General features: G+C 51.3%; 1 protein-coding gene across 1 annotated transcript; it reads right to left on the bottom strand.

Moving 5' to 3' along the window:
- Positions 1 to 2292: 2292 nt before the first annotated feature.
- Positions 2293 to 21573, bottom strand: LOC114898056 (solute carrier family 2, facilitated glucose transporter member 7-like; the record flags this gene model as incomplete). Its single annotated transcript, XM_029227064.1, is given in 14 exon segments — positions 2293 to 2514; positions 3124 to 3197; positions 3200 to 3247; positions 5049 to 5077; positions 5079 to 5113; positions 9064 to 9140; positions 11424 to 11538; positions 12179 to 12279; positions 12282 to 12365; positions 12845 to 12967; positions 14482 to 14634; positions 15449 to 15570; positions 17909 to 18069; positions 21484 to 21573. Coding segments are annotated over 14 exon segments (1434 nt in total), but the record flags the coding sequence as incomplete, so codon positions are not given.
- Between the last annotated feature and the right edge of the window lie 1240 nt (positions 21574 to 22813).

The following is a 22813-nucleotide window of genomic DNA, read 5'->3' as shown; positions in this document are numbered from 1 at the left end:
AATGTAGTTGCACCAGAACATTTGTTAGAAATACTATCCTGTCACCATTCAATTGCTTTGGTCAAAAATCAGTTGTCTATATCTAAATCCATTTTGATTACTGTAGCTTTATAATAATTTTGACATCAGGTAATATTAGTCCTCCAACTTCATCTTTCTCAAAGTTGTTTTGGTAATTCTAGCTTCTTTGCATTTCCACATAAACTGTAGAAGCAGCTTGTCAATTTCTATGCCCCCCGCAAGACGTCCTGCTGGGATTTTGATTGGAATTGTGTTGAATCTATAGATCAACTTGGGGAGGATTAAGCCAACCTTGCATTCCTAAAATAAATCCCACCTGGACAGGATATATTATTGTCCTTATAACACTTTATTATATTCTATTTAAAGTTGGTTAATAATTTTCCTACCTATGCTTATGAGGGTGTTGGTCTGTAGTTTTCTGTCTCTAGTTTGGTTTTGGTATCAGAGTAATGATAGTTTCTAAAGTGATTTAAGAAGTATTCCTTCCTCTTAATTTTCTGGAAGAGTTTGTGTCACATTGGTATTATTTCTTCCTTAAATGTTTGGTAGAATTCACCAGTAAGTCCATCTGGGCCTGGAGTTTCCTTTGTGGGGAGGTTTTTAACCATGAGTTCAATTTCTTTAGTTGATGGAGGACTATACAGGTTATCTATTTCTTATTGTGTGGCCTTTGGCACTTAGTATCTTTTGAGGAGCTTGTCTACTTCATCTAAGTTGCTAAATTATTGTCATAAAACTGTTCATAATATTCCCTTCTTATCCCATCATCTTGTTGTATTCTATTGGGTAGAAGCGAGTCACGTTTATCCAGGCTCAGACTATACGTCCACTCCTACCAATGACAAATGCACCAGACCATCTTCTATTTTACTCCAGAGGCAGCTAATGTGTTTGGATGACCCTGGGCTCACTCGGCCAACATTGTGGTGGGTGTCTCCTTTATTGTTTTGCTCTTGCACCACCAACTGGGCCCAGCACCATGAGACCTGGGCTTCCATTTCAGGACAGGCTTATCTGTGGCTCATGGGAAAGGCTGGTGGAGAAGACCTCTAGATGGGGTATGTGATCTAGGAGGGAGGAATCATCATTCTGGGGGAGAATCCTGGTGAGCTCCTGGAATTCCTGTATGAAATATCCAGGCTGGATGAGCCACAGGACCTGCTGGGGCCACATCTTTGAACCTCCTGAAGATTCAGTCACTGCCACAGGGCATTGGACACATCCTTGTAAAGAGAAAGAGGCCTGCGGGGGGTTGCGTTCTGGGATGAGTGTGCTGGGGGGCTCGGCTAACAGGTTATAATAGTAATCATAAAAATAACCCCTGACATTTGTAAAATGCTTCTTAACTTACCAAGCGTTTCCACCTGGTTTATATGAGGCAAGAATGATCAGCCTTAACTCAGGGATGCAGAAACTGAAGCTAAACAAGATTAACTTACTTGACAAAGGACCAGAATAGGCAAAAATGTTGGGGCCCCAAAAAAGATCTTAAGATGGTTTTAAACAATTTCTGTAAATTTTTTGACATGCCTCTGTTCAAAAGTTGCAGTCTGATTCCACCCACCCTCAGTGTGGGCTGGAATTAGTGACTAGTTTCTAAAGAACAGAATGTGGCAGAACTGATGCTATCTATGTGATGTTCAAAGCTAGGGGTGTGAGTGTGTATACCATTTTGTTTCTCTCTCTCCTTCCCCCACACGCAGGAATCCAGCTACCAAGGTATGAGGAAGCCCAGATCATGCGTCAGTTTCAGCCAGCATCAACCATCACAAATGCGAGTGAACAACTCCTGCAATCTGTAAACGCTGACCAGGATTAGCCCTGCAACCTACAGCCACAGAGAGAGAGGAAGCCGCCCCAGGAAGGCGATGGAATCCAGAGCCTTGGTTTCTAGTTCTTCGATTCTCTGACACTTTGATCAGGATTCAGCCTCCATATCAAATGCTGAACTTGAAAATTTTTACTTTAAGAAAGTGTGTGCATCCACCATTTGAGTTTTGATGCTGATGTAGAATCGGAGAATCTATTCTTGCCAATCAATACTCACGTACCTGCCCGTCCTCCTAGGTCATTCCTCCCAGGGTTAGCGTTGGAAGCTAACTGCTTCTTAACTAAATCAGGGACCAAACTGGAAGACCAAAGTCTTCCATTTGCCACTGGGGGCACGGAAATCTCACAGCAGTCACCCTCCCTCGAGGCCTGGGGCAGGGAGACCCTTCCTCAGAGAAGGAAGCCTTAAATGTGCCACCTGGGGGATGTGTTGAGCCACTAAAAGGAAGTCTCCCTGGCAGGCAGAGACGGTATGTGAGGCCCAGCATCTGTGATTTCTTCTTTCTTCTCCAGAAGCTCCACTCTGTTTCTCTGGGCAAAAATTCGCTTTATCTCCACAAATGTTCGGCCCTTGGTCTCAGGAATGACCATGTAGATGTAAACAGCAGTGAGGAGGCAGATTCTGGCAAAGATAATGAAGCTGTAGGCACCACTGACCTCCTAGGCCAAGAGACAAGAAAACAGGAGGGGACGGAGGAAGAAAGGAATGCCAGGGGCAGCTCTGCGTGAGGCCTTTGTGAGTCACACAGGAGTTTCTCAGTGGCCAGTTCTACTTTACACCCAGAGGAGTGGAAGAGCTAGACAACTGGGTCCTGCCCTCACATCAAAAACGACTCGGCCTTTTAACAACAGGGACAGAATGTCCTCTAGACCTGACTGCACACCTTCAGAAACAGAGGAAGGAGGTGGACGTGGGGGAATTGTTCCCTCACCCTGGCTCTAGCTTGCTTTGCACTTGGCCGACCAGAGCCCCTACATAATGAACGCGTCACCGCCTGAGTGTGGGACCTGCCTTCAGTGGTGGGAAACTGGCGTAGTTAGTTTGGCTGAAGTGGCGCCATGTGTGTTTTATGGACCTTGGAGAGTCGCCCCCCCTTGTCGAATTCGCAGATGTTCTTAGCAGACGAGGCACCCCTGCCTATTTCCCGGAGCCCCTTCTGCCTGGGGCGGGGCGGGGGAGGCAAGGTGGAGCAGGAATTGGGGGCAAGGGGCCGCACGCCCCCCCCCCCCCGCGCCGTGCTCCCCACCCACCTGGATGTCCCCACTCGCCTGGATGGACGGGAACACGAAGCCCACGATGACGCTGGTGAGCCCGGGCACGGCCCCGTCCACTGCGAAGGCGGCCGCGAGGGCTGCAGGAAGATCTCGGTCCTCACCACAGAGGGCACGGGACCTGGGGGCAGAGAGCGCAGGACCAGGGGAGCGGAGAGGGGCGCGGAGGGCCCTTTAGGGGCACAGTCTGTTCCGGATGGCCGAGGGAGGAAGTTCACATCTCTCCTCCTGGGTGCGCCCATAGCTGAGCTTCGAGCTGAGCCTCTGAGGGCCTCAAGGTCACACCAAGGCCGCTCTACCCCGTGGTGGTGTCATTTTGAAATTCGCAGACAAGGGGAGGGGGAGCAGAGCTGAATGAGCGCTTGAGCCTGGGACGTGCTGCCCCCTGTGGTAGATCTGGGGAATGGCAGGCACCTTGCCTTGGGGCAGTTTCTCAACCTTTTTTCATTCAGGAGTCTTGTCTAAAATGTCTACGGCCATTTTTCCCCCTTAATCACCATCCCTCATGAAATTATAATACAACAGATATACTTTATATCCGTTTATATACAGTAGGTCTATCTATGACTTTATATATTCTTTATATATTAACATATTATCTATATTCTTTATTACAAGAATAAGATTCTGTCTCTCTCCCCCCAGTTAATTTCCGACCCTTGAAGATGGAGAGGAATTCAGAGCCCCGGAATGAGCTGCCCTTGGGACGTCAAATGGGAAACTCCTACAACTGGCGAGGAGGGGGCCCCTTCCTCAGGGCTTTGTGCCCTAAAGGGGTAGCAGTGAGGGAAGTTATCCACGCTGCCCTCCCTGGCCTCCTGCCTCCTGCCCCCTGGGGCTGGGAAGCCAAGCAGCCCTTTAGGAGGTGGCTCACATGTCAAATCAGTCCACCATCTGATCCCACATCTGCCGGCACAGCTGATTACTCCTGGTCTTCCAGGAGGAGCCCGAGGCCCAGAGAAGCACAGTGGCTTGCTTTGGGAAACGCACAGGCAGTAAGGGGCAGAATGGCCCAGAACCCAGGCCTCCCGACACAAACACCAGCGCTGCTCCCACCAGGCCCTCCTGCCTCCATATTGGAGGTGTGCCGGGAAGGCTTCCTGTCGAAAATCCCACTTAAATATCCTTCAACACGACCGTGTCGGTCTGATTCACAGCTGCATCCCCAGTGCCTGGCACAGCAGGTGTTCCATCAGCGTGTGTTCAATGGATCAATACCTTTATTTTGGCTTATGGACAACTCTTTCAAAACCAAGATTCTGCAGGGAATATTCTAGTCTTAGGAGTAAGAGGGGTCTTTCCGCAAGCAGTGGGAATTGCGTTAGATTCTCAGGAGGACACACAGGGGAGGGGAAGCCTGGAGTCTGGAGGCTGTCCCCAAGGAAGGTGGAAGTGAAGGCCCAAGGCTGCCAGCACATGGACACGGGGATAAAGCAACACAGGACTGTAGCTGTAGGCCAGGGGACCAAAGACAACTGAGCCCCGGGTGGGCTGTGGGCTTGGAGGCTAAAGTGAGCATGTAGAGGGTTTGGATGTAAACTGAGGGGCCCCCAGTGGGGTCTGGCTGGCAAGAGCTCCCTCTTTGCAGAGGCTCATCCCCTTCTTGGGCACTGGAACTGAAGCTGGGCAACTCTGGGAGCCACAGGAGATTGGGGGGGCCCCAGCCTGGCCGTGGCACTGGTTGGAACTTAGTAAATGTTTGTTGAATGAATGAATGAATGAATGTGAGCTGGAATGGCCTTTCAAGAAAAAGGTAAACTGAACTGAGAATTCCAGTGTGGGTGGGGCTTGTGTAGGAACAGGGGAAAAGGTGGAGAGAACATCATGAGAATTACCAATCAAGGGCATCCATTCATTCAACAAATACCGGGCACCTCCTCTGTGCTGGGCCCTGGAAGGAGGTGGGGCATGCAGGTACTCACTGGGCCCGATGGAATGTCCTGTGATGTAGGATGATGCCAAGGTAAGACAGCTCAGGGACCGTGCTCTGTGGGGAGAGGCAGGGCTGTCCGTGCCTGAGAGGCCCAGGCCTGGGACTTCTAAGAGCCTGAGGCCAAGAGCCCCACATGCGGACAAGCCCACATGCGGGCCTCACCTTCCTGCCACAGGAAGGAGCCACACCTGGATTTCTGAGCACCTGCGTGGGCCTCCAGGGCTCTGAGGGCAAGAGAGGGAAGATGAGACCAGGAGTGAACCTAGCATTCTAGTCAACGGGGGCCTCCGGGAGCTGTACCTGATTGAGAGAAACGTAACAGGAGGAATGCCGACCACTTATTTATTTTCTGCCCTTCACAGATGCTAACCCACTGAATCTTCTTGACACCCCTCTGAGGGAGGATAATATTGTTTCAATCCTACAAATGTGGAATCAGAGCACAGAGAGCCTGAACACAGACAAAGAGGACACTGGGTCCCTCAGGGGTCAAGCAATGGCCCAAGTCAAATGATCAGCTGCAGGTGGAGCTGGGACCCGGATTCTGCACTCTGCTAGAATCCTTCTAGAAGGCATCAGACCAGGAGAGCTGGCAGACCCCTGTCTCTGCTCCCCACTGCCAGGGCAACAGATGACACATACTCAGGGTGAACAGACCTCAGCCAAACTAAGTATGCAGGTAACTATTTCACTACAGTTATGAAAAACGCTGCGAAGGTGGGGTTCCTGCAGGGCTGGCGGTGGAGGTGAACCAAGAACGACTCCTTCAATGAAGTTGTCTCCAAGGGGCAAGGGGAGAGATGAGCTGGGGGAGGGGCAGCCTCCTAGAATGGATGACTTGGGGATGAAGAGCCAGCCCGGCCGCTGAGCAGAGGCGTGACAAGCTCTGATTCATGCAGGCAGGCAGGGTGGGGTCCATTTCAATATTTGAAGCAAGAGAGGAGTTGGCTGCAGCTGGAAGGGATATCCTGGGTCTGGTGCCACCTGGGCAGCTGCTGGTTACGTTTTCAGGCAGAGCCAACAGGACTGGCCAATGGGTTGGAAGGAGAGAGTGAGAGAAAAAAAGTTGCCGGGGATGCCACCAAGGTCTCCAAAAGGCAACTGGCAACTATCTCTATAGATAATGTCCAGTTTTATTTACTTCTTTTCACCTAAGTCCCTAAATGTTCTAAGAACTTAGATTATTTTCAAATGAGAAAATAAGGTCTTTAAAAAGGAAACTGTGATTAAACCAAAACAGGACTGTAACTAGCTTTTTTAAAAAAATCACTTCCTTTTTTTTGGTAAAGATTTATTTATTATTTATCTATTTATTTATTTTTGACTCCGTCGGGTCTTAGTTGTAGCACACGGGATATTCGTTGTGGTGCACGAGCTTCCCTCTATCTGTGGCACACGGGTTCCAGAGTGTGTGGGCTCTGTAGTTTGCGGCACGCTGGCTCTAGTCAAGGTGTGCGGACTCAGTAGCCCCACAGCATGTGGGATCTTAGTTCCCTGACCAGGGATCGAACCTGCATCCCCTGCATTGTAAGGCAGATTCTTTACCACTGGACCACCAGGGAAGTCCCTGTAACTAGTATTTTCCTCGATAGCTGCATCATCACCCTTCACCTCGCCTGTTCCTCCACAGGCTCCCCTGCCCTGCTGTTCCCTGAACACAGCCAGCTTTGTCCCCCTGAAGGTCCTTGTGCTCACCCAGGAATTAAAAAGGAAGTCATGATGGAGAGGACAGCTTGGCAAAAAAGGCGATGAATGAAGACATTGTCTCTGAATTACAAGAATAATCTCTTCGCACACTCTCATCCTCACATACGATTGCGTTTTCAACTACAGACGGTCCCGTGACTTAGGTCCAAAATTTTCAACTTTACCATGGTGGGAAAGTGATACACAGTCACTAGAAACTATACTTCAGGGACTTTCCTGGTGGCGCAGTAGTTAAGAATCTGCCTGCTAACGTAGGGGATGCAGGTTTGATCCCTGATCCAGGAAGATCCCACATGCCACGAATCGCCACAACTACTGAGTCTGCGTGCCTAGAGCCCGTACCTGAGTGTAGCAACGAACACCCAACGCAGCCAAAAACAAATAAATTTATAAAAAAAAATAAGAAACTGTACTTTGAATTTTGATCTTTTCCCCGGGCTATCAATAGGCAGTACGATCCTCTCTCGTGATGCCAGGCAGCTCCCCGTCAGCCACGTGATCATGAAGGTCAGTGACAATCACGCTGTTTTTCACTTTCTGTACAGTATTCAATAACTTACATGAGACATTCAACACTGCATTATAGAATAGGCTTTGTGTTAAATGATTTTGCCCAACTGTAGACGAATGCACGTTTTCTAACCACAATTAAAGGTCGGCTGGGCTAAGCGATGTTTAGTAGGTTAGGTGTATTAAATGCTTTTGTTTTGTTTTGTTTTGTTTTTTGCGGTATGCGGGCCTCTCACTGCTGTGGCCTCTCCTGTTGCGGAGCACAGGCTCCGGACGTGCAGGCTCAGCGGCCATGGCTCACGGGCCCAGCTGCTCCGTGGCATGTGGGATCCTCCTGGACCGGGGCATGAACCCATGTCCCCTGCACCGGCAGGCGGACTCTCAACCACTGCACCTCCAGGGAAGCCCTTAAATGCATTTTTGATTTACAATATTCCAACTTACGATGGGTTTATTGGGGATGTAACCCCATTGTAAGTCAAGGAAGATCTGTATATAGTTTTTTGTTTTTTTTTTTAACAGGAGAAAATCAAAGTTTAATAACACGAATATAAGGCAGAGACCCAGGAAAACTAACTCTCTATCTGTGTATAGTTTTTTTGGTTTTTTTTTTTTTGGGCCGTGCCATGCGACATGTGGGATCTTAGTTTCCTGACCAGGGATCGAACCTGGGCCTCCTGCAGTGGAAGCACAGAGTCCTAACCACTGGACCGCCAGGGAAGTCCCGCCTGCGTATAGTTTTAATTGTAAAGGCACAGTTACTGCAAAAGCAACAACAGGGCAGAAACAGCTGAGGATATACAAAATGCTGTCTGCTTTCAGAATATTTCATACTATGGCCATCCTATGTATTTTCAAAATTTTTGTATAACACGTATAACAAAAATATGCTAAGAAAATGACAAATTAGAGTGACGTATTTCTTGTTGGGCGGCCTTCTGTGTTTTAATCTCGCTCTGACACTGTTCCCAGTTGCTCCGTAGCCTCTCATTGCTTCTTTTCCTACTTCTTTCTGATCTGGGCTCCAAGATATTTTTAATGGTAGAGACCGACATGCTTGTTGACACGTGTTAGGATTTCAAGATGAGAGCTCTACCCCATTTTGTACTTGCGGCACACATCAATCAGACCAAGCTCACCTGCCAGCACCTCACCTTCCTTCTTCACGTCCCCCATCCTAACCTTCCGAGTGGCCTGTGAGTGGTGTTCCTACTGCAGTTAAGGTATCTTTCTCTTCGTCTTCCCGCATACGAATACGTTTGGTCCCTGGACATCACTTATCCTCACACTAGTGTAGAGTCTGCCGTCCACGCCGACCTCCGTTCATAGTTTCTTCTGCTTGTTGAATGGAACGACGTCCGATCTTCCGTCTCTTTATTCTACTCTAGATCATTATTGGTGGACATCTTCTAGTGCAGTGCGCTTAAGCATTTGCATATTGAACTACATGCTTTATGGAACTCCTTGTTTCTCCTTTACTTCATGGTTAGGGCATTCGATTTAATTATTTATTTGCATGTACATGGGTAGGTAATTGAAGTCACCCACGAACTCTACTTCAGGACGGGGCGTTACATTGCACACGAACGGGGCGTGGAGTTTGACACGCGGAGTTTGAGATCACTGGCTCTAGAGGTGTGGGTTCTGTTACAGGGACCTCCCAGCCCCCTGCTCATCCTCCCCTGCGTGCCCCGCCCCCCGTCCCACCCCTCTGCGTGCCCCGCCCTCCGCCCCACCCTTCTGCGTGCCCCGCCCCGTCCCTTCCGGGCAGGAGAGCAAGGTCCGACCTGGAAGGGCAGCGCCGAGACGCGGATGCCGTAGCCGACCAGCAGGAGGCGCCGCCTACCCAGCCGCTCGACGGGGCCTGCCTGGAGGGGAAGGGCGGGCGGTGAGGAGCCTCGACAGCACCAGGCGGGGGGCGCCCGGAATTCTTGGGCCTGGGCCCCCACTACCTCCTCAGCCCCTCCTTAAGTGCCCGCTCGCCCCTGTTGCCTGCTCCGTGGAACTTAGGCCCTTATCCCGACGGGAACTTGACGTTCGTGCCACAGACTCCGCACCACTACTCCTCCCTGTCTCAGGCATCTACAGACCCCGGGTTTAGGCTCCTTGACCACCTCCCCCCCCGCCCCCCCCCCGCACTGTAATAACTACGTTTTCTAGTTTCTGCGTCTGATGCTTTGACATCTGGGGGCCTTCCTGACGCTGGAGGGACTGCCCCACACACACCGTTAGCCGGTTTCTAGAGATAGCAGACAGCTCAGCTGTGCGTGCACCTTTCACATGGAACCCTCCCGGAGCCGCCCCCACCCCACCCCCTGCTCCATCAGGCTCTCACCTGCCCCCGCCGCCCCCAGCCAGCGTCCCTCTGCCTTATCGCCCAGGGCAGGCACCAGACAACCAGGAACAGCCCGGCATCGGTGCCCGGGAACCGCCTGAAATCTTTCAAACTAGGCAGTCCTAAACCTGCTTACCCTGCCTTGCCTGTTCCTTCCCACGGAAACCATAAGAAAGGCTCTTGCCCACGCACTGCTGTCCGCCCCCCCCCCGCCAGATGCTTCTCCATGTGGCCTTGTGTGCACCTCTCTCCCTTGGGAACCGTGAGCAACGCTGTCTTTTCAGTGGCAATCATCTCACACCCCCGAGATAATAATAATACCTACATTTTCACATAGCCCCCTCCCATTACCTGCTACTTCAATTCACGTCGAGGCCGCCCAGAATCTGGCCTCACTTCATGAGGGTCCCTCTCACCCCCAGGTACTTTCTTTTCCACTGCCAGGACACACACCTCCTGATCAGCCTGTACCTTCTCGAACATTCCAAGCTTGGACAATGCTTCGTCCGACCAGCATGCCTGCCTTCCTTCTTGTTCTAATGCCCTTTTCATTCTACTCCAGCCTCACCTGCAGCACCCACAGCAGTGCCATCAGCAAAGGCACCACCGTCACTCCACGCCAGGCCCTGTACGGTCACTTTACACGTCCCCTCCGTCCTCCCAACAACCCTACAGACGGGGATTATCACTGCCATTCAGTGAGGGCCCAACAGGAGCAAAACGGCAACCCCAGGATTGTATAAACAAGGTAGAGGTAAGACCAACGTCTCCTTCTGTGCTTACTACCCAGACACCGCTCCTCAGGGAGAGAGAGGGAGGCGCCCCTGTCTTGGGTTTCTCCAGGTAGGATGATGGGGAAGAGGGTCCTAGTTATGACAATGTACCCTAGAGGAGGAGGGCTCTGAGGACAGAGGGTGGACCCTGCCCTAGAGGAAGGCGAGGGGCTACGGGAATCCGCTGGAGGAAGGGGTGCACAGACTCCCGGGAGGGTGGAGAATTGGGCCTGGGGGCCTCCCAGCTCCTCCCATTTCCGGCTCTTTTCCTTCACTCGGCCCTCCCCACCATGCTGAATCCTCTGAAGTTTCATTGGGGCTTAAACTGGCTCTGGGGGAAATACAGATAAGTAATAAATAATTTTTTAAAACACCTTTAAACTCCAAGGTAACTCAAGAAACAGGAACCAAAATAATAGTGAGATAACTTGGAAAAGTTCTAGAGAAAGGACCATCATGGTCACTTGACCTTGTAAATGAGCACACCTCTGTCTATTCACATTTTTTTCATTTCGGTACGCGGGCCTCTCACTGTTGCGGCCTCTCCCATTGCGGAGCACAGGCTCCGGACGCGCAGGCTCAGCGGCCATGGCTCATGGGCCCAGCTGCTCCGCGGCATGCGGGATCCTCCCGGACCGGGGCACGAACCCACGCCCCCTGCATCGGCAGGCGGACTCTCAACCACTGCGCCACCAGGGAAGCCCCTGTCTATTCACTTTTTAAACACAGGCATAAGTGGTTCAGATTTTAAATATAAAACTCTGAAATAATAGTTTTATGCCAACAGTAACAACACGTGCATCAGTATACTGGGTATTACACTCACCGTAACCATTGTACAAAGGAAGAAACTTGAATTTTAAGGTGTTTAAGTGGCCTGGTTAAGGTCACACAGTGGTAAGTATGGGCACATCCGAAAGTCTGTGTCACTCCAGTCACCCCAGGACCAGTGCCACCAGCAGTGGACCCTGGGGGGCTCTTCTCTGTCTGTGGGGCACTGACTCAGAGATGCCCAATGGGAGGGACACTTGTGGGTGGCTCCCCGAGATGAAGCTCATCACTGTGTTGACCACGCTGGCACCCACTGTTACGGGGAATGAGCTGCCTCCATGCCAGCCGAGGGAGGCGTAGATCATGTCCGCGTAGTAGTTGGCCTAAAACAAAAGCACAAGGGCTGTGAGGAGAGACCTGAAGGCCCAAGCCGCTGACAACTTTCCTGACTCAGTCGGGACACACAGTCCTGAAAGCCTAGGGGACCCCTTGGACAGGAAGGAGGCAGTAGGTGGGAGAAAAGAGCCGTGACCTGAAGACTTGAGACCTGGGATGGAGGCTGGCTCTGCCGGAGCCCGGGTTATAGCTCTTGCCCTCTCGGGGCCTTGAGTTCTGCATCTGTAAAATGGGACCCCGAGAATTTTCCCTCTGTCGCTTTGTTAGTCTATGATCTCAGGCCCCACAGAATGACCCCTCGCCTCTCATTCCAGGCCTAGGCAGCCCCAAGCTCAAGCTTCTCTCCTGGCCCAGCCCCAAGGATGTGGGCAATGCAGCACTTCTGAAAGCCACCACGTGCCCTGGCTCCTGCCTGAGCTGTGTACCACTCGACGTCTCCCGCTGAGCAACCGTGAGTCCCCGAGGGCCTGATGCCACCACTTCCTGACACTTTCCTTAAGCACCATATGGGTTACGCATCCAGTCTCCGACGTTTCTGGAAGCAGCCTCCCAGCCCTGTTTTTGCAGATCTTCACCCTTCGCCTACATCATCAATAGATACAATTATAGCAAAAGAACCGCGCATACCGCGTTGACCCTGGAGAGCTGCTGGCCGGCCATGGGCAAGACGATGGCGACCAGCTGCCGGCAGACAGGCGGAAACGTGAAGAGGCTGAGCACAGACAGCGGCCCTCGGCCCTCTCGGCCTGATCCTCCACGCGCATTTCTTCCATCTCGTCCTCCACATCTGCCCGGCCTCTCAGCTTCCGCAGAGCTGCGGGGAGCAGAGCGGTCCCCTCCTGTCGCTGACAGCAGCTGACCCCAGACTTAGGGAAACACAGGGGGACAGCTCCCCAGGAGCTCGGCCCAGCCCTGGCTACAGGCTCCCCGTTTTCCCAGGGCAGGATGCTCACTGGACCCCAGCTAGGTCCCCAACACCGTGACCGTGTCCCCAGTCACAACCACACCCCCACCTGGGCAAGCTTGCAGAAGTCAAGGCCCACCAGCCATGATGCCGGCTCTGACCATGTTCTCCGCTGGACCACACCTCAGAGTTGCCCTGGACTCCCCAGTGCCAACGGCACCTCTGTCCCGTCCCACTGGTGCCTGCGTTGTGGAGTGCATTTCCCCACCCTGCCCCCTGCCCGTTCTCTGCTTCGGGCACTAGGGAGGGATGTTTGGCGGGCACGGGGAGGCGGCTGGGAAGTGAACATGGTGGGAGGGTCTTGACGGAGCAGCCTGTATCTCCAGTACCTTGTCGAACTTCTTCATCTCTTTTCTGAATCAGGGTGGACCTCGGGCTCTCGGGGAAGAATGGCAGAGAGGGGAGCCAAAACAGTGCGGGGACCCCCGTGAGTGCCAAGAGCACGGGCCAGCCTGGAAGGACCCAACACTGAGAACATGAACACCCAACGCTGGGGAATCCCTGCCCTTCAGCTGACCTTCCGCATGTCCTGACTCTGTCCTGACTCTCCTCTTACAAACTCACTCACCCACATTGTTCCAGCCCTCCGTGAGAGCCAAGGACAGCAGGGACCTAGTCCTTGCCAAGATGTGGCTGCCCAGAACCCACCCACAGCAGGGTTCCACATTTTAAAATGGAGAAAATAATTACAATTTTCAAAAGAGCTGCTGTTAACTCATTCTGCAGGAAGAGTATTGCTTTTCTTAGGAACAGCATATGATTTAAAAGTGTGAGCCTTGAAAAAAGTGAACCCACGTCTTGTTTCCTAACTTTATGGCTGGACATGGCATAATCTCTGCCTTGCTGGAGGCTGGGGTCGAGGAGGGTGCTGGAACCAGCACTGTGGCTGTGTGAGCTCCTTCTGGAAGGTCTGGGTTAAGGAGGCAGCACTGAGACTCATCTAAGCCTTACCAGCTATGATGGGAACTGGAAGAGGCATTTTACTTCTCTAAGCCTCAGTTTTCTCATCAGTAAAATAAAGATGATGATGGTGATGGTGATAAAGCGCCCCCCGAAGAGTGGCGAGGGGTGACAGGCATCGCCACACGGCAGCTGTCGGCAGCAACGGGCCCAGCCTGGCTTCCCCTTCAGCTGCACTGGGGTAGTTTGGGAATCGTTAAGACTAATGACCTTTCACTGAGCATGACTGGGTCCCGAGTCTCTTCAAGGTACTCTGGGGAATACAAAGTCATAAATCCACCCATTAAGGAATTCCTGTGGAATTTAGGTAACTTGAAAATGTTTACGAGGAAAAAAAAAAGAAAGAAAGAAACCCCACTGTCTTCTTGTGGGCCTTTAATGCTGGCCTGCATTCACGCCACACTCTCGGGGCCATTCTCTCACCCGCTCCCCCAGAGGGCCATTTCCCCCTTTCTCCTCTGTCCTAAAGCTTCCCTCCCGCTTCCCCAACCCACCCTCTCAGGCAATGGCCTGGCCACCTTTCACTTGGAGAGGAGAAGCACCCATCCAGCCACGTGACAGTGACCGTGGCTGTGTGCCTGCCCCTCCTGCATCGATTGCCCTCACTGCAGGACCATTCGCACAGCGTCCCAGCTGAAAAAACAAAGCAAAACAAAAAACCCTTCTCTCCAGCCTGCTTCCCCTTCCAGCTACCCCCCAACTTCTCTCCTTCCTTTACAGCAAAACCCCCAAGAGTCGTGTGTGCCCCTTGTCTCCGATCTCCTCCCAGCCCCATGCACAATTTGTCCCCATCGCTCACCCAAACTGCTCTCATCAAGGTCACCCGCCTCCAAACAAGCCACACATTGCCCAACCCAAAGGGCACCTCTTGGCCTCACCTCACTTGATCCGCCAGACACGTGGGCACAGCCGAGCCCCATGTGTCCAGACCCCGCCCCCTCGGCCCCCCCATAGCTCCCACGCTCCCTCTCACCACCACCCCCGGACCTTGGTGGGCCACAGGTACCTGTAGGGTTGCCCAGGATGGCTTGCAGGCCGAAGATCTGTGCTAGGAAGATTCCCACGATGACAAACACCTCTGTCATTGTTCCCAGAGCACCCCTAAGGTTCTTGGGAGCTAACTCTCCCAGCTACATGGGAAGGGCACTGTAGGAGGTGCCTGGATCTAGCAAAACAAAAACCAGGGGAGGAGAAAAGAAACAGTCCCAGCCTCCTGGGGCCCCGGAAACCTGAGATTTAATTAATCTCATAGTCCCTGAGTTTCTCTGTGGCGTCAGCACCACTGACAGGCAGCCTGTACGCCCCCTACCTCCCCTCCACGGAGATGGAAATTGGCCACGTGGACTTAGTTCGCACTAAGAAGGAAACCTTTCCAGAATCCTCAGACTCCCAGGGGACACGGCAGGATATCCTCTCCTTCCTAGCTGCGGAGCTGGGGCCACTTGTTACAGGCGAGGACTGTGTTCCTGGGATGTGGGACTGAAAGATAGGTCTTTGGCTTGGGATTATTTTCTGATTTTTCTGAAGCACAGGTTACTTGTATCACTTTTGTTTTTTGTTTTTTTAATAGAAGAAACCACCGTAGTTAAGAAACCTCAGTCTCCTGCTGACAGAGTCCCCAAATTCTGTACTCTTTTGCTTGAAGCCTCTCACCCTCAGTGTGAACTAGACACCTTCCTTGGAAGATACCTTGTAAAGCCTTATCAGTTTGTACTTCAAGGTAAAAGTGTGTTTTTAAAGATCTTCCCCTGATAGATTTTGTTAAATAAGGGGAAGGGGAGAGAGAACATGAGGTTTTCGAGAGTCTGGGGATGGAGACAAGAGGATGCCCCCAAAGGGAAAAGAGCCATTCAGAACCAGGAAGACCCTTGCTGCCCCTGCTTCCCGCCTTGGCCAGTGTGTCTGACTCAGACCCTTCTCCCCACAGCTGACCCTGAGCATGGGCTTGGGGCTTCAGCCATCACTGTAGGTACCTGCACAGAATCCCAGTGCCACTCGAGAAAAGATGATCAGCTCGGAAGGTTTGGTCACTTTGCCGACTCCCTTCGGGATGGCAGGGATGGCGAAGTCATTGCCGATCAGCAGTGTTCCCTTTCTGCAAGGACAGCAGAGGCCAGAGGGCATGGGGTCTGAGGCAGCAGAAGCTCTCCTGACACCAACTCCTATTCTCCAGGGCAGCCGTTATAGAAGTGCCGGGAACGCGCCTGAGAAAGGCTGATGGCTGGGAAGCGCAGAAAGCAAGGACCAGTGGCCAGAGGCCCCAGGAAGGGAGGTTTGGGGTCAGCAGGGGTGGCGGGAGGAGTGGGAGCATGCTAACCATTGGAGCTGAATGAAGACAGTGAGGAAGGAGGAAGGAATGGGCCTGCCTCTGCAAGGAGGGAGCTCCCTGTCACTGGTGGTATTCAAGCAGAGAGTAGGCCGGATGAAGACTGTCAAGAATGGTGAACAGGGGAACCCCACAACAGGTGGGAGACAGAGCTGGATTAGATGATCGCTAAGATTCCTCCCAAGGCTGAAAAACCATGAGTCTATGAAGTGGGGGGAGGGAGTGTCTGAAGAATAGAACTACGCTGGATGCCCCTGCCTGTCTCCCAGGATCCATAGCTACCTTCCAGACTGTGTTCTGTGCCCCATGCTGACTGGCATCGGTGGCTCCCTTGCCCCCCTCATCCCCACATGTGGCTTGGATTTTGCCAAAGGAGAAAACAGCAGTGGATCAGGAAGGAAGATGGTGGCCCAGCTATAGGGTGGCTGCTGGCTGCACCACCCTTGGTGATCTCTCCACACGCTGCCCACATTCGAGGACCATCAGGGCCCTGACCGACACAGGTGCATCATCTCTGAGGCCAGGAGTGGAGGAGGGGGATCTCTAAACAGAAACCCAGACACCCCTCCTGGGGGGATAGTCCTAAGAGTTCTACAAAAGTCCCCTTCTAGGCAACACTGAGGACTCATCAGATACACAGACTGGTTTTCTCAGGCCACTCTTCTCTTCCTGGGGTGGCCATACCTCCGAGAGAACTGCCATCCGAGCCCAAACTCAGAGCAGAGGATCAGCCAGCCCAGAGGCTGCAGGTCAGGAGAGAACAAACAGCCCACACGAACCCCTTCCTGATGACCAGGAAGCCTTAGCTTAGCTCCGGGCTGGTCCCGACGCCACTAGGGCACGGCCAGCTCCACCACACCAGCTGGTCTCAGGGTCCCCACCTGCAAAATGATGGAGGTGGTGGGACCCATCTCTGGTTCCTCTACCACCGAAGTTCTGTGATTCCGGGTTCAGACAAGGAGGTGGGGGCCAAGCTTCTAGAACAGTCCAGGCGCTCTCGGTGTAGCTGAGAGCACCACAGTGTGAATTACAAAAAAGCCTGGATTACGGCGTAATTGCAAAATAGTGAATGTTTCCTTCATTCAAGTATACAACGAACGGCAAATTAGTTGTTAATCAAGTATCTATGAGAAGAGGTCCTATGAGTCCTGCTTTAATACATAATTAATTTTCAATTGCCAATATTTTCATTGTTTTTTTGTTTGTTTTTGTTTGTTTGTTTGGCTGAGCCTTGCCATTTGTGGGATCTTAGTTCCCTGACCAGGGATTGAACCCCGGCTCTCGGCAATGAGAGCTCGGGGTCCTAACCACTGGACCACCAGAGAATTCCCCAGTATTTTCTTTTATGCATGAAAACGGAACTGGTATGGTTCTTTAAGAGCTAGTTTTCTTTAGAGGACTTCCCACTCCTCCCTACAAACTGCCGGCCATGGCACATCAAGTCCAAGTGTAACTGAATTCCAAAGAGTGAGATCTGGCCATACGGGATTCCGTGGGGCCTCGCCCTGAGAACTTGGCTCACTCCCTTCCTTCCTGGGAACCTTGATCTGGACATCCCTCCTTATCTGCAGAGTCACGTCTTGGCAGCAACTGGGCTTACGTGTAAAGATTAGCGAGTCTGTGTAAACCAAGCAAAGTACAAGAACTATTCTTCATTCTCAAACAAGACACGAGTCAGGGGCACATGGACTGACTCGGTCTGAACCCCAAAGCTCAGAACAACACGGATGAGGCTGCACGGGGAGAGGCTGCAGCTGTTACAACTTGGAGCCATGGGTCACCTGACCTCGAATTAAACCCAGTCAACAAGCATTTATTGAACACCTGCTAGAAGTGCCGAGTATGGTCAAGACTTTGCTCTCAAAGGCCGATCCAACTCCACGGGGTGGACAACAGAGGGGCTGCTGTTCCCGTGCAGCTGACAAGGGGAAGAAATCCCAAGGAATTCAAGGACTTGCTTTAGGGTCAGGATGTCTATGGCAAAGTGGGGACTTCAGGCCTCCTGATTTTCAAGGTCGCACAACTCCCCACCACGTGCACAAGTGCCAAGAGACAACATGCTTTACTAATATGAATTTTGAGTGACAGCAGCACCCTTCTTCTTTACCTGCCACATTTGTCAACCAGCAGGCCAATAAGCAGGGACCCCACCAAGACGCCCAGAGGAGACATGGACATGGTGCAGGACCACAGCAGCAGCATGACTTTCTCGTCCATGAAGCCTCCGTGTCGCTCAAAGTAGGTTTCATTATAAAAGGACTTCAAGACCTGGAAGACATTGCCCCATCCATAGACAATTAGGCAACTCATGAGAGACCAAGAAGTAATGTTCTCAGTTGCCCCTGGTCATTGTCCTGAAGGATGTGTCTATCAATACGCTCAGGACACAATTGATTCTCTGTTGTTACCTGGAGATTAAAAAAAAAAAAAGCCTACAGTATGATGGGGTGAGATGAGGAACCAGGCTGCTCAAAATGTTAAAAATTCACTGTTGGGAATTCCCTGGTGGTCCAGCAGTTAGGACTCCAAGTTTCTACGCCAGGGGGTGCAGGTTTGATTCCTGGTTGGGGAACTAAGAACCCACATGCCGAGCGACATGGCAACAAAAAAAAAAATTCACTTTGCAGAACCTTGCTGTGCAAGAGGCAACATAAGAAATATTGTTACTTCAAGACAGTATGGTACTGGCACAAAAACAGAAACATAGATCAGTGGAACAGGATAGAAAGCCCAGAGATAATCCCACACACATACGGTCACCTTATTTTTGATAAAGGAGGCAAGAATATACAATGGAGAAAAGACAGCCTCTTCATTAAGTGGTGCTGGGAAAACTGGACAGCTACACATAAAAGAATGAAATTAGAACACTCCCTAACACCATACACAAAAATAAACTCACAATGGATTAAAGACCTAAATGTAAGGTCAGACACTATACAACTTTTAGAGGAAAACATAGGCAGGACACCCCATGACATAAATCACAGCAAGATTCTTTTTGACCCACCTCCTAGAGAAATGGAAGTAAAAACAAAAATAAACAAGTGGGAGCTAATGAAACTTAAAAGCTTTTGCACAGCAAAGGAAACCATAAACAAGATGAAAAGACAACCCTCAGAGTGGGAGAAAATATTTGCAAACAAAGCAACTGACAAAGGATTAATCTCCAAAATATACAAGCCCCTCTTGCAGCTCAATATCAAAAAAGCAAACAACCCAATCCAAAAATGGGCAGAAGACCTAAATAGACATTTCACCAAAGAAAATATACAGATTGCCAGGAAACCCATGAAAGGATGCTCAACATCACTAATCATTAGAGAAATGCAAATCAAAACTACAATGAGGTATCACCTCACACCGGTCATAATGGCCAGCATCAAAAAGTCTACAAACAATAAATGCTGGAGAGGGTGTGGAGAAAAGGGAACACTCTTGCACTGTTGGTGGGAATGTAAATTGATACAGCCACTATGGAGAACAGTATGGAGGTTCCTTAAAAAAACTAAAAACAGAACAACCATATGACCCAGCAATCCCACTACTGGGCATATATCCTGAGAAAACCATAATTCAGAAAGAGTCATGTACCACAATGTTCATTGCAGCTCCATTTACAATAGCCAGGACATGGAATCAACCTAAATGTCCATCGACAGATGAATGGATAAAGAAGATATGGCACATATATACAATGGAATATTACTCAGTTATAAAAACAAAACAAAACAAAATTGAGTTATTTGTAGTGAGGTGGATGGACCTAGAGTCTGTCATACAGAGTGAAGTAAGTCAGAAAGAGAAAAACAAATACTGTATGCTAACACATATATATAGAATCTAAAAAAAAAAAGTTCTGAAGAACCTTGGGGCAGGACAGGAATAAAGACGCAGATGTAGAGAATGGACTTGAGGACACGGGGAGGGGGAAGGGTAAGCTGGGACAAAGTGAGAGAGTGGCACTGACATATATACACTACCAAGTGTAAAATAGATAGCTAGTGGGAAGCAGCCGCATAGCACAGGGAGATCACGTCGGTGCTTTGTGACCACCTAGAGGGGTGGGATAGGGAGGGTGGGAGGGAGACGCAAGAGGGAGGAGATATGGGGATATATGTATATGTATAGCTGATTCACTTTGTTATACAGCAGAAACTAACACACCATTGTAAAGCAATTTTACTCCAATAAAGATGCTAAAAAAACAAAAAAGAAATATTGTTACTAATTGTATGACTTTGGGCAAGTTCTACCTCTGTAAGTCTTAGTTTCCTCCTTGGTTATAGAAATAATATATATCCAATAGAGAATTTAAGAGCTTCACTGTGCTACGGTGATGGTACATTGCTTGACTGAGAAAAAAATGTTCCTTCAATGGTAATAATGATAAGTATATTAATATAAGCCATGAGCAACTACTGCAGTACTTCCTATAAAGCAGAATTAAGTGTAGCTATAAAGTAATGAGAGTGATTTTTTTTTTTTTTTTTTTTTTTTTTTTTTGCGGTACTCGGGCCTCTCACTGTTGTGGCCACTCCCGTTGCTGAGCACAGGCTCCGGACGCGCAGGCTCAGCGGCCATGGCTCACGGGCCCAGCCGCTCCGCGGTATGTGGGATCCTCCCGGACCAGGGCACGAACCTGTGTCCCCTGCATCGGCAGGCGGACTCTCAACCACTGCGCCACCCGGGAAGCCCAATGACAGTGATTTTTAAAAGTAGAGCAGGACTCATACACCCAAATGCATGGGAACAGACACTGGGTCCTGTCCTTGCCCTTTCAGGGACCTTCTTCCTGTAACTATTCCCTGTGTGTCCTGCATCACTGGTTCCTTTATTTTTTCAGCCACGCGGCATGGCTTGTGGGATTGAAGCTTGTGGACCCAGGTTCAATCCCTGACCTGGGCCCTTCACAGTGAAAGCACCAAATCCTAACCACTGGACCACCAGAGAATTCCCAATACACCTTTCTTTATTGCATCCTTCTCATCACAATACAAACATGACTCTTGCCCTATAAAACCCTAACACAACCCCCCTTCTCCCTTCACTAAGCTTCATTTTTTGTTCCCCTGTACAGCAAAACTCCTTAAAGAGCTGTCTCTCCTCCACTCTGCCCATTTTCCCCGAACCCACTCCAGTCAAGCTTTTGTCTCAACTCAGCTGCTCTTGTCAAGGTCACACATGCCCTCCATGAGGTCAAAGCCAGTGGTCAACTCTCACGCTTCATCTTTACTCGTCATCAGGGCCTGTCCCTCCCTCCTGACTCACATGCTTTACTAGGCCTTTGGGAGACTCTTTTTCTTTTGTTTCCCCTCACCCCAATCCTAACCCCTAAGGGTTTAGTCCTTGACTCCATCCTCTTTGTCATCTGCAAGTGGTCTTCCCAGGGGAAAGGCAGTGAGACTAAGGCCCAAAGCGACTGGGCAGGGAATCCAAGCCCATCTCCTCCCACCCGCTTCCCAACGTGCCTCGAAAGGACGACATTGTGGGGCGGGGGGTGTGGGGGGGAGGGGAATAGCCCACAACTCTAGTCATTCCCTGGTCTGCAGAGGCCGCCTCCCAGGACTACTAGAGGAAGGCAGCTGCTTCCGGAAGAAAGCTGGTGGCTTCCAGAAGAAAGATGGCGGCCTCCATAGAGCAAGATGGCCACTTTCTCCTGCCCACCTCTTGCCCACCCACCTTGTGCGGTGTGATAACCACAGCGATGTTGCAGCCGTATTGGAAGGCCTCGCCAAAGGCTGTGCTCAGCGTGGCCAGCACCAGCGTGGATTAGAGGCGCTGCGGGAGAGGAGGTTTACGGTCAGGGACTGGGAGGTTAGTCCTGGGAACTTCCGGAAGTGGGGCCGAGGCTGGGCTGGAAGTGGGGGTGGAGGACCCCAGGCCATGCCCAGGGGAGTGGGGGAGGTGCCGGAGGTTGGGGGGAGTGGATGGCATCATTTCCTGTTCCTTGAACGAATCCCCCTCCTTAAAGATACAGCTATGCGTCTCCTCTGGGCCTGGCCCTGGATGAAGTAGGGGAAGCTTCAGGAAAAAGGTCCAGCATACTGCGCCCTTGAGGAGCTTATGTTCTAGTGAGGGGAGGCCAACAAAACAAAACAAAAACACAGACAAGTACGAGACCTCCAAATAACGACAATGCTATGAGGACAATACAACAGGTAATGGGGTAGAAGCCAATGGGGGACAGAGAAGGGGGCTCTCTGAGCAGGTGCCTTTAAGCTGAAACCTGAAAGGATGAGGTGGGCCTGTGAGCTGCTGCGGGAGGAGTTTTCAGACAGAGGAAGCAGCAAACAGAGGCATGGCTTGCCTTTCACTCCTGGACAGGCCCTGGGGAAAACCAAGGCAATCACGTTTCCATGGCTACCGCAGCACCCAACGTAGTTCCCGGGAACTGACCCCCGGGGCCGAAGTCTGAGGAGGGGCCAGCAGAACTGGGGCAGTGTCTGTGGCTGCCTGAGTCGGTGCCACCCAGGGCTCCAAGAAGCCAGCTGGTGCAGAGCCATGGCCCCAGATCAGACCATCCCCCCACCCCTCTGCTTGCCTGTTACCTGTACCTCTGACCCCACCCCCACTGTCTGCCTGACTGCCGACAGCCCTCAGCCCTGTGCAGCCAGCAAACCAGCCAGGCAGACGAAAGCAGGATTTGGGCAACTTCCGAGGCTGGGGGAACGGGCCGGGGACAGGGGTCTCCCACACTTCCCTAGAGCTGGACTCAACCCCTCCTCTCTTGTGTCTGAGCTGGGGTGTTTGGGGAAGCTTCTTCCCCCCCACTGCTCTCCCAGGGCTGGTGGCTCCCCAGGAAAGGCAGGGGCAGTGTTGTCCTCTCCTTGCTAGAAGCATTTCAGGGGTCTTCCTCTCCCTCCACAGTCCCCTCACCTGGTGGCAAAGGAACAGTGGCAGTGACAGTTTCCCAGACTTGGCACTTACCCCTTCCCTGGGGTGGGGTGGGTGGAGAAGTCCCTGCCCCTTTTTTTCTCCGTCCTTGTTCAGCTGAGAAACAGGTGTGCTC

Source organism: Monodon monoceros, unplaced genomic scaffold, assembly GCF_005190385.1.
Source record: "Monodon monoceros isolate NGI ecotype Baffin Bay Population unplaced genomic scaffold, NGI_Narwhal_1 Super_Scaffold_18, whole genome shotgun sequence".
Taxonomy (NCBI): Eukaryota; Metazoa; Chordata; class Mammalia; order Artiodactyla; family Monodontidae; genus Monodon; species Monodon monoceros.
This window is presented reverse-complemented; position numbering and strand designations above follow the sequence as displayed.